Source organism: Pogona vitticeps, chromosome 1 (genome assembly GCF_051106095.1).
Source record: "Pogona vitticeps strain Pit_001003342236 chromosome 1, PviZW2.1, whole genome shotgun sequence".
NCBI classification, from domain to species: domain Eukaryota; kingdom Metazoa; phylum Chordata; class Lepidosauria; order Squamata; family Agamidae; genus Pogona; species Pogona vitticeps.
In genome coordinates, this window is record NC_135783.1 from 331612807 (window position 1) to 331625194 (window position 12388).

General features: G+C 41.1%; 1 protein-coding gene across 1 annotated transcript in view; it reads left to right on the forward strand.

The window, feature by feature from the left end:
• RIN3 (Ras and Rab interactor 3) overlaps positions 1-5958 on the forward strand; it is a 100258-nt gene extending 94300 nt beyond the window's left edge. Inside the window, exon 10 of the mRNA XM_072986590.2 lies at positions 2522-5958. Within this exon, the coding sequence (XP_072842691.2) occupies positions 2522-2830 (309 nt within the window). The 3' untranslated portion in view covers positions 2831-5958. The remainder of the gene's footprint in view (positions 1-2521) is intronic.
• The last annotated feature ends 6430 nt before the right edge of the window (positions 5959-12388 follow it).

Genomic DNA, 12388 nt, shown 5'->3' on the forward strand with positions numbered 1-12388 from the left:
CCACACCCTAAGTCAGATGAGACTGGAGCTGGATGCCATCAATATACCAGGGGCTCCTCCCTCCCATCTTCCCCTACCTGCAAACACTTTTGTAGCTATCTGAAAGTCTAGAGTGGGGAGAAACTTTCCATCTCTGCCGTGATACAGAATAGGGAGGGCCCAGAGGAGTTTCCTTAAGTGGCAGAATGTAAAAAGCAACAAAAACTTAAATTGGCTGCTTTTTTATTCTCACATACGGCATGATTTACGATCATAGTTTCAGCAAACAAATCCTAGCTATTCTTCTCCAGCCTTCAGTTTTCTAGTAGACTGACTGTCTTTCTTCCCATGGCATTCCATTCTTTCATTGTCCACCCCTGCAGCCCCTCCAGAACACTGTCAGTCACTGGTGGCATAGGCATATTGCAGACATAAAGGAAATAAAGAATTGTGTGCCATCAAGTCAGTTTTGACTTACGTCAACTCTTGTCAGGATTTTGGAAAACTTAGTTTTAAAAGACTTTAGGGTTTCCTGGCCTACAAACACTTGGTGGCAGCAAAGTTCACTTTTATCTCATTTAAACAAACAAGAGCATACAGCAACGTTTGTTTTTACCTGAACCAAGACAATCGGCCTGATTTCTCTTCCTCCAGAGAATTCCTCTGTAGAAGAAGCATCTCTCCTTTATCTAAATCACCTGCTTTCTTGGCAGCTCATTTGACATTAGAAACAAGAGGACATGGAAGGCAAAGGCCGTTGCAAGTTCTGGTCTCCCTCTTATGTCCAATAGCTCTCAAGAGATTCAAGGATTTTATTCGTAGGAACATCTGAGGCAGCCATATACTTAGTTGGATGCTTCAATCCATATAATTCTGTAGTGCCAGCACTTAACTCCAGAATTTTATCCAGGAGTTTTTCTCAACCTTATGAGATATCAAGACTGGGGCCACTTCTATATAAAGCATCAGTTCTTCAAAAAAGCTACAGCCCTTCCTTCCTTCCTTGCTTCCTTGCTTCCTTCCTTCCTTCCTTCCTTCCTTCCTTCCTTCCTGTTTCTTTGCTAGTCTGACTCTGTCTCATAGACTCCTGTAAACTAATCCTTAAAGTGACTTTGTAAATTATGAGTGTAAGCAGACACATGTCTGTCAAGCATCCCCAGGTTGTTCCTCATAACAGAAAAGACACATTTGTCTTTTTTTGTTAACCACATGTGTACTGCGCATCCCTGCTGCAAAGGCTCAGTTTCTAGCAATCCTCTCTAGGGATGCTGTGTACCAGTGAGTTAAAAAAAAAAGATTAGCATTCAGGCAACCACTGAGGATCAAGAGTGTAAATTGAAAATTCCCCAATTCAGTTTCCATCTTGTTAGCTTTGGAAGATATTTGGTTCCATTGTCGTACTGCTCTAACACTTAGCAGTTTTTTTCCCCTGATACTCAACTGAAATCTGGCTTCCAGTAACTTGAATCTATTATTACATGTCCTGCACTGTGGGATGATTAAGAATGGTTAGCTAATCCTCTAAAGGTTTCATCCACATCATTTTCTTGGTTGGGTGGTCGGTAGTAGATTCCAACTATATCCTTTTGGGTTTTTTCTTTTTTTTCCCTTTTTCTGTTTTTGAGTTATATTAACACGGATGCTCTGAATGGGATAACCAAGCTCACCCTCCTGTGTTTCTGTGTAGAAAAACGGGGTTTTTTTTACATATAGTGTTACTCTACCATCCTACCTATTCTCTTCGTTCTTTTTGGACAATATATACACTTCAATTGCTGTATTCCAGTCATGGGAGCCATCCCACCAAGTTTCATTTATTCCTATCAAATCATATGTACCCTCCTGAACCTAGATTTCCAGTTATACTTGCTTGTTTCCCATATTCCTTGTATATAGTACATGTACTCCAGAGACTGTGTGATTTGTGACCTGCTTTCCTTCATACATTTTTATGAAGATCATTAATGGGCCCTATAGAGCTGCTCAGTCTGTTCCTCTTATTGTGCATAAGCCTTCATCTGTCTTTACCTTGTGTTTCTCTCCACCTTCCAATTCAGTTTAACACAGGGTGACTTCCAAAATAACATTTGTCACAGGATCACTGAACTGGAGGTGATTTCAGAGGTCATTTTGTTCAGTCTCTGGTTGATACAGGAAATCCAGTGCTATATAACCCCTGATATTTGGCCAATCAGCTTTTCTCTATCAAAGGAGAGGTGGTCTGTTCTGCTATCAGACAGACACCTCAAATCCTTGGTTTGAGTCATACGACAGCAAGAGAAAACAAATATGCTCCATCATGCATGTGACAGCCCTTCACGTTGAAAAGATTACTCATGTCACCTCTTGATTATCTCTTTTCCAAACTAAAGATACCCAATCGAATCCATTCAATACTTCCACATCAGATATGGTCCCCAGTCCTCTTACCACCTTCATCGCCTTTAGTGTGCATCAATAGTGCTACGTTCTGTATTATTGCTCTTATTGATGTTGTTGTTGTTATTCCATTGTATTTATTAATAATGGTTCTTCTTTACAGGATTTCATTGCAGTTTCCTTTCTGGAAGTTGATTCAGAAACAAGGACACTGGCCTATCGGATTGACTCAACAGCTCATCAGCTGAGTCAGCAATGCGCTGAGAAGTTCGAAGTCTCCGAGCCTCAGAACTATGGGCTGTTCGTTCAGGTTGATGACCAAAGCATGCAGCTTGATGATGATGCCCTTCCTCACCGCATCAAATCCCATTTGTTGAACAAGGAGCCCAAGCCAACTTTCCATTTTATTTATAAACAAATGGGCAGCGAAGAGACACCGGTTCCTGTTATTAAGGACCCAGACATTTTATAGTAACAAAACTGCTCTGCTGTAGCAGACTCATTTCTGAGAGTTGTGATGTTTCTGCTTTCAAAGCATTTTTGATCTTCACTGCTAGAAGAAGCTGTTAGAAAGACAGCTTCTCACTGAACTGTTCATAGTGGGGACAGCATTTGAAATTCTTTCCCTGGGGTATTTTCTTGACAAATTTGATTTGTCACTGTAAAGGGAATGTTTCAAATGAACTGCACTCTTAGGAAACTTGAGAATCTAGAATTTTAACTTGAGAGCAAATGGTGTAGCCAAAGTTGGAAAATCAGATCCACAATATTGTCAGAGTTGGCCCAAGATATTTGGGGATCTGTGGTGGAAAATCCGAATGGTTCTCCCAGAGGTAGTATATAAATAGCATAGTAAACTAAACAATTTGGTGGTCTGCTTCACCTTTTCCAGTAGTAGGGTTGACTTTGATTGCCAGGGATAGCTCAAGGCATTTGGCCGCCTGAGTCAGTGCAGGAAATGGTGGCCTTCCACTCACCAAGGTGAAAGTGTATAGAAACCAAGGCCAATCAAGTTATTTTGGCACAGGAGGCAGAAAACCCTGCAAGAATGTCATCTTTTATATTCTACTTTATTTCTTTATAAACAATTCTACTTTACTTCTTAAAGTAGAAATAAAACAAGGAACTAAATTCCTACAAATTTCCTGCCCCAAATCTGATGTCTAAGGTAGTCATCTCATTTTCCCTAATGGTAGGGCTGGCCCTACTGAACATATGATGGAAATAACATAAGCGTAAGATTTTGCAGTCTAAATAGACATTAAAAGAGAGACAGAACTGCCAGAGTCCCATATTTCCTTCCCATTCTTCCTTATAACATTTAGTTGAACACAACCTGTGATGTGATAAGAGGGGATTGCCCCACATCATTGGTTTTTGGTGGCAGACCAGTTTTCCATACAGTAATGATGTGACGTGTTGTGTTCACTGAGAGGTTAGTGGAAAGAGATACGGAACTATCACATGCTTACATTGCTGATGATACAAATCATAGCCAAGAGTCAGTGTTTCAAATCTCCACCAAGGTCTCTTTGCAGATATCACAGACAAGATAACACAGAGATGGAAAATATGTTCCCTTTCAGCAGATGTTAATGGACTGAAACTCCTGTCATCATTTTCCAGTTGCTGTATGGTGAAGGCTGGTGCAGGCTGTGGGTAACATTAGCCCTGATTTAAGGGAAGACCATTTTATAGATGGACTGTATTGAGGTGGAGAGTCAGAGTTCAGTAGTAAAGGACTAGATGACTGGATATCTCAATCACAGATAGAACTGGGAATTCCTGGGTAGTCCCAGTATAAACCAGGGTTTGTGAAAATAGAACCTATGGGTCACCTGCAGCCCCTGGGATCCTAATGCAACCCCTAACAGCTTGGATTCCTTCCAAACCTACAACCCCAATTTTAAAATAAACATTATTGGGGCTTCCTGCATGAAGCGGGGGGTTGGACTTGATGGCCTTTTATGACCCTTCCAGCTTCACTGTTCTATGATTCTAAGTCTCCTTGTGTATCATGCATAGGTAGGTTCACAACTGGAAGTCACAATTGGCCTAAATAGAGCCAAAATTATACCAAAATCATTTCCTGCAGTCACTAGTGGATAGACGTGGTCTTATTTGACAAAATAAATGAAGATATTCTGCTTGTTTAGAGTGTGTGAGGGGAGATAGGGATATGTGGACTCTAGACTTCTGGAAGTTGCTGGCGTCTGGTCTAGATGACACGTAGATAAGGAAAGAACAGGGAAAGCTAAGGAGTCAAGAGCAGGATACTTGAAATCCACAGCTCTGCCTTCCAACAGAGAGGAGAACCAGGGTTTCTCCCTTAGATCACTTGGTGTATGGAGTGATCACCATTTTCTGTTTCATGGGAGAGCTGACCTCAGAGAAAATAGGGGTGGGGGGCAGTGGAGTTTTTAGAAGCAAAACCCAGCTATGGAAGGGAAACACGAAATGGAAACTGTCAAAATTAGAAAGGGAGAATTGAAGCTGTGGAGTGGTGGGGAGCATATTCTGTGTAAGGCAACAAACAGCCTATGAGTTGCCACCACTGAACCCAGTGGTGTATATTCCTTGAACCATCATCCTGTGTACATTTCACCTTTTGTGGGTCCTTGGAGCTCTGTACAGACCAAACCTAGGGGATCCTGGATGTATGAAACTAAACCCTTGCATGTCATATCTTCTCTGCACATAACAAAACCAGGAGGCAAATATGTATACATACATGGTTTGTTGTTTGGATGGGATGAAAATGAAAAAGAGCTAAATTTAATTTGTTAAGTAGCATCCTTTTCCTTTGTACGACTCACTTTGCTGAACAGATGATTTTTATAGGCTGGATTTAGCCCATCTTGCAGAAACAGAATGTCCAGTCAACTCACTTTTGTACGAGGCTGGTTCAAATATATTTTGTTGCCTGAACTGAAAGACAAGAGGCTGAATCTTCATCCCTTTGGCCAGCAGAAAGTTACTTCAACGCTGATGATGAAACAGCCTTTGCCAGCCTATCAGAGGGCAACAAATAGCTTAGGGGGTGTATGACTAGCTGCCTAGAATCCACAATTCTTCCCTCCAGCACCACTCAGCATCTGCCATCAGAGGTGACCACCTCATCCTACTTTGGTAGCTGCTTCTCCTCAGAGTAGCCAACACAGCCAAACCAATGGCTACTTCCTCTTTGGAACCCAAGTGCCTTAAGAGAACTTGAAATCAACTAGTTATTTAACAAGGTAGATATGGCGGACGGATTAAATGGCGTTATGATGTAAAAGGATACTTTGTCTCATTCAGAATGTGCACACCTGGCAGTATTATTTTTCTAACCTGTTGTTTATAAATATGTTGCCTGCTCTGCCATTGACATCCAGGAACATTTCATTAGATCTGTGCTGTTTTTTTTAAAAAAACTAAATGTATTTATTTTCTTCTGTTATAGTAGGTGTTCGAATACATTGCCTAGTTTGCAGAGAGAGCATAAACAAGAGACTTCGAAAATGCAGGTGTTCATTGCAGTAATTTCCCTTTCCTCCCTGAAAGGAGGTTAAATAAAGGAACCTGAAGGTCACTGGCTGGCCTTTCAATCAGTTCCTTGTGTATTGAGGGTCTCGACTCATTCTTGTTTGTCTTAGTCCTTTCAAGTTGCAATGGTTCTTTGTGTGATTTTTTAAAAAAAATAGAAAGCCATGTTGTCAAAAATAGTTAGCTCCTTACATTCCTTGCCCAGTGTATGGTTCTTTTCTTAAAATGACACTTAACGTTGCATTGACATCCTGTATCATACATTCAAGATCCAACATTTCATCGGTGCTGATCATCCTTCCACAGATGCAAATTAAGACTAAATCATACCAGCATTGTGTTCAGAGTTGCTACAGCCAATTCAACGGCGGAGGCTCCAAAGTTTGTGTTCCACTGGTGTAGCCTTTGGTTGCCCGGGGTTGCCTCCACATACCGGTGAGGTGGCAGAGTAGGACTTTATGGAGAACAGCCCATATAAAAAGTATACCGGTTCCCTAAATATCCTTTTATAAAACATTTTCTGCCTGAGAAACAAGGGATGGGAGAAGAGATCTGGTGGCTCATGCAAAACTCCCCACCCACTCTGTTTTATACAGTGATCAACAAGTTAGCTTTGCTGCAGATCATAGCAATATATGCATCCGTGTGCCCCGCTGGTATCCCCTACCATGTCGGAGAGAATGGGATCCAGCGCCATGGGCTCCAGTTCGGCTTCTTCAGAACAGCTTTGTTTAGCGATAGAGTGCCACTCCCCCACCTGCCTTTTCCCCACCCCCTGCCCTAGTTTCATAGGGATGAATTATAGTCTCTAAACCCTTGAGCGTCACTTGGGGAACCAGGAAACATCACTGGAGTCCCCCAAAGTTCAAGATCTTAAAAGCAGGAAGAAGAGCTTCAGTCCAGGAAGCCCCCCTTTTAGGCGAGCCTTATATAGATGAGCAAAAAAAGTCAGGTTCTGCAGCTGATCTCCCCTGTCCCCTCTTTTGGCATGCTTGTCACTTCCTTCTCCAGGGCTGTGGGGGCATCCAGGCTAATGTATCACCTGTTGCATCATCCCACACATCATCTTCAGAGATAGACAATGAACCTCTGCCTTCCCAGCTCCTGCCCTTCTATTCTCCTTGATCTTGTCCCCTCCATCAGGGAACTCTCTCTTTTAACTGCCTGAACCTGAGAAAACTTACCCACCTCCCGGCTGCCTGATACTTGTACACTGGGGCCTGACAGCTTGCTAGGAGTGTGTACCTGCATCCCTTCACAGCATGTAACATGTATTCACCCACATGGACTTCCCTTCCCAAGGCTACTGACAGGCTGAAGCCCAGAGATGGCAGGTAGTGACTAGTTGTCATTGATAAATATTCGCTCCATCAATTTGCTTCATTGTGTTTGCAAGCAATCCAAAGCAGTAGCTACCACCACATTTTGTGGCCACGGAGTCCCCAAATTAAGTAGAGCATACACAAGAACTGCTCCCTTCTCTCCTTTCCTTCTGTTGGGTAATACTGGTATTGCTTCTGCAGAAGATAAGAGTTGTTCAGCTTGGTCTATTCTGTAGGACAAAAGAAGCAAGAATAAAGGGCAAAGGAGGTGCAGGCTTCTGGATCTTGTAGTCCAAAAATTAACTTTTCTGAGCTCTGGCTTCCCTCCTGCCCACCACCACTGAGAAAGAATAGGGAGTAACTAGAGAGACGGCAGATAAGCATGTGTTTGTGGAAGAATGAAAGTCCTGTTAGTTTCCATCCAACTGTGGGCTGCACTTTGTGATGTGTAAGAAGGAATGGCACCGAAAGAGGTATGTTGAAAACCTATTCCAGGTGGCAAAAAGTGCTACTGTGTTGACCACTCTAAATTGCCCATCTGAACCAGCTCAATGTTGTATTCCATCGGGAATTTCTCCAAGGTCTTCCACCAATTTTTTCATCTGTTTAATCATGGTAATAAACCTATTTAAAGAAAGTAAAACAACAGCACAATATCTTTACACAAATAGTGCTAGGAACTGTCTGGTTGCAAGTAACCCAATTCTCCTTTAAAGCCACATTTTTGGCATTATGTCCCATTAAGTCACTTTTGACTTAATGGTGACTCCATGAATGAGCAATCTTCAAAATGTCCTGCCCTGAACAACCCTGTTCAACTCTTGCAAACTCAAGCCTCTGGCTTCCTTGAGGGCGTCAATCCATCTCATATTTGGTCTTCCTCTTTTCCTGATGCCTTCCACCTTTCCCAGCATTATTGTCTTTTCCAGAGAATCCTGTTTTCTCATAATGTGCCCAAATTAGGACAACCTCAAATTTTCGGCCTCGAAGTATTCCTGCATTACATAGGGGGTTGGATTCAGTGGCCTTATAGTCCCTGTCCAACTCAATTATTCTATGATTACAGTATATGATAGTTTAAGCTTGAGTTGATCTAGGACCCACTAGTTTGTTTTTCTGGGTTAACTGCAAAGCTCTCCTCTGGAGCCACATTAGAAGGCACTAAAATGTAAAGGAGAAGAAAGGCAGGTAGATGGCTGTGGAACATGCATGTCGTTGCTATCTGTAAAAATAGCAGAAGTCTGGAAGAGCAGTCAGATCAGCACCAAGCTGGAATATATAACATAAAAAGTGTGTCTGCATTTCATGACATCTTACAAATTAATTTTCACAAGCCTTATAAATTCACCACCTAACACATGTCTCATTGCCATGCAAATGAAAAACAATAGCCGCCCAGAGTGGTAGAATATACCAGATGGGCGGGATATAAATCAAATCAAATCAATCAATCAATCAATCAATCAATCAATCAATCAATCAATCAATCAATCAATCAATCAATCAATCAATCAATCAATCAATCAAACAACTGATGAGCAGTGAAATATCAAAGGCTTTCTTTATGGCCTGTTTCAGCCAAAATGGCCAACATAAACCACAGTGATCTAGCAACATACAAAGTTCTGACCTCACGTAAGAGTTAACAATTGTACTTTGACTCTCCATGCTATTTGCCAGTGCTAAGAAATAATAGTGTGAGCACTTAAAAGCCACTGATCGTGCCCAACACAAAGGCAAAGATAACCAACTCATTGGAATAACCTTCTAGAGTGGTCTATTGGAATAACCTTCTAGAGTGGTCTATCGACTAGATAGGCGGGATATAAATAAAATAAATAAATAAATAAATCCAAGGTAGTGAAAGGACCCCACTATCTGTAAAACACATTCGGCTAGAAATGGGCAGGCAGGATGTGATAATAGCTGTCAAGTCCTGGCACCACTCTTACACGGAAGAAGGCTAACAATATATAGTTGCCAGATCAGCGGTTGCCCAATCCTTGAAAGTTCAAGGCCACAATTAAAGATTAGGGGGCAGACCTCTATGTCTCTCTCTCTGTGTGTAAGAGAGAGAGAGAGAATATAGATTTCCTGCACTACTTCCTAAATATACACAGTGAACGCTGCACCAGTTAGGAATCTGGAGGGGAAGGACGCACAGGCATTTAAAATACAAGAGTAGTAAAGGTTCTCAGATTCTGGAGTTCCCTTGAAGTAAGGCTACACAAACAGTACTTCTTCTGTCAGACCCTTACAACAAAGGAGACCCATTACTTCGGGACAGGCCTTTGACATGTAGGCCAGTCTGTTGTTATTGGGGATGGGTCTAAATAGTTGGGTGGAAAACAGGACAAAGCATGCACAGTTAAATTAAAAAGTAATTCACTACCATTACAGTTCCAATATTCCCAGCACTGACTTACTGTTGTAATTATACTAGCTGCACAGTCTCAGGGTGCCCTCAGAAGAAGGGAATGGCAACCCACTTCTGAGTCTTCTCATCCTGGAAAGCCCTGAAAAGGGTCACCGGGAATTGAGCAGATGGCACACGGTGATGATTATGATTTATAAATCAAATCAACGAAATAAATAAATAAAAAATAACTTCTCCTTATTCAAAAGCAGCAGAGTTGATACTTTCATTTACTTTTCACAGCATCGGAATTCTATGAATGCCTGGTCTATAGCATCTGACTGCTACAGACCCCGCACATATAGAGACGTAGCCATTCTACGACTAAAACTAACTAAAACCAGCTACAGTGATACAAAAGTAGTGAAATTATCCTTTGTCAGACCACAGTCACAACTAGCCTAGATGAATTTTGGACTTTTCGGTTTCTCTCCCAATCCGAAGCTCTGCAGTCCTCAACTGGATGAAGAATCCTGGGGAACCTATTTGACAAGAACAGTACAGGTATTATCCACCCCAGTTCTTAGATAAAATAACTTAGTTATGAGGTACACACAGAAAAATAGCTGTGCAAAGTTCTGAGTTAGGTAATAATTTATTTATTTATTTGATTTATATCCCGCCCATCTGGTCTATACCACCACTCTCTGTCTGGTCACTAAGACGTTTTAAATAAGGCAGGCTTTCAAATCTTCAGAACTCTGCATTAGCCAAAAATGACATAAAACTTGGGGTTTTCATCTTTGCTTGATAAACCGTTCTGATGAACTTGAAAGCTTGCCTTCTTTGTAATTTTTTCAGTGAAGGCATTGCATAATCCAGAACTCTGCTTAGTTGTGCCACAGTTACTGAAAAGTAAAAAAAGTAACTCCAGTTTCTTTTGTAGTGAGTTTCAAACCTTGGTACAAGGCATATTGCAAAATATCCTGATCCTGGAATAGTTTGATTCCTTTTAAGACTACAATCCCACAATTCCTCTGCCAGATGAAAATATACGTGGAATGTCTCCTCTTATCCCCTATCCTTGTGTCCCAGACAATCACACCACTCTTGTCATTTCAAAAATTAAAATGTAACTAAAGCAGTGGGGCAGGCTGATGACCCATAGGATCATGTGAACGGCTGGGTGATTCATTTACTGAATGACTCAAGGGTTTCATATGATTCTCATCAACAGGCTGGATAACATTCATGCAGCTCCCGGGAACTTTGCCCTCTGAACAAGCCACTCTGCACAGTTGGGGCAAACATCTGTTTCCTTGTCCAACTTTGCATTATTTTCATTCACACAAATAGGAAGGGTGGGAGGGAGAATTAATTGCTGAGTATAAGGATTTAAAGTGCAAGATGTACAAACTCATCCGTTCACTCGCTGGAGAGTCAAATTTAAAGGATAAATTCTTTTCAATCTCAGATTAGCATATCAGACTCTAAGTAGGAACATCCTCTTCCCCCAATCAAGCCTGTCCTTTCTCCACACAGTAGCTAATTTATAAAAATAAAAGGGGCCGATTCTATTAGGTCATTAGCAGTCTAAGGTGTAAAACATAAAACAAAACAACTAGATTTTTTTTAACAAAATATTTTATAGATTAGGTGAAGGGATAGGGGACTGGGGAAATGGGAATGAACAGGGGTTGTAAATCAACATGAACATTTCACAACATTCCTTCTTATCTATTACATTTCAAAGATATACAGTGGACCCTTGACTTACAGATGGGTTGACTTACAGACTTTTTGAGTTACAGACTTCTCTGGCCGCAAAATTTAGGTTTGACTTGCAGACTGAGATTTGACTTACAGACTAGAAAAAAACCAAAATGGAACAAAAACGGCCTGTTACGGGATTAATCGGTTTTCAATGCACTGTAGGTCAATGGAGACTTGACTTACAGACTTTTTGACTTGAGAACCGCCTTCCAATATGGATTAAGTTCTCAAGTCAAGACCCCACTGTATAAGTTTCTGATGTAACTAATTTATAATACATATTCTATTTCTAAATTGATCTTAGGCTTTCAATTATCAAATATTAATTTGCATTCTATTTCTAAGCCAATCATAAAATTTGTTCCAATGATATTCATGATTCCTCTTTCTTGCTGAGTCTAGCCATTCTGATATTTTATACATTTCCGCCATATCTAGGATTTTTTGCTATTAACATCTCTTGTGATGGATTCTCTGGGTCCTTCCAAAGTTTAGCAAAAATAATTCTTGTAGCTGTCAAGATATCGATGACTAAATATCTTTTCATTGGGTCCACTGAATCCAGGATTATGTTTAGAAGAAGAAAAAATCAGTGGTTATAGTTATTGGAATCTCTAAAACCTCTTGCAAAAGCCTTTCAACCCTTTCCCAATATTTTTGGGCTTTTCCACATGACCACCACATATGATAAAAAGAACCTTCTTTTTGTTTACATCTCCAAGCAGCCAGGTCTTATATTGGTGCCAAGAGAAAGTAGATCAGAGTAAGGGTGTGATTACATGGGGAAAGAGATCACAATTTGGACGGCTTGTGGAGTGGACCAGTTTCTTACTTCCCAGGGAATGTACAACACATGGGGAAATGTGCTCCAACATGACCTTGAGGCATGACCAAGGTGAGCCTCTTTGGGCTAGTTGTAGGTCTTCCACTTTGGAGGGCTGGGCTGCAGTGATTCCCCAACAGATGGAAGGGTTGCTTTAAGAGAGATTGCTACCATTAAAGCAATGCTTTCCATTGTGATTCAGCATGTGCCTTTCCAATAGTCTGACCACAT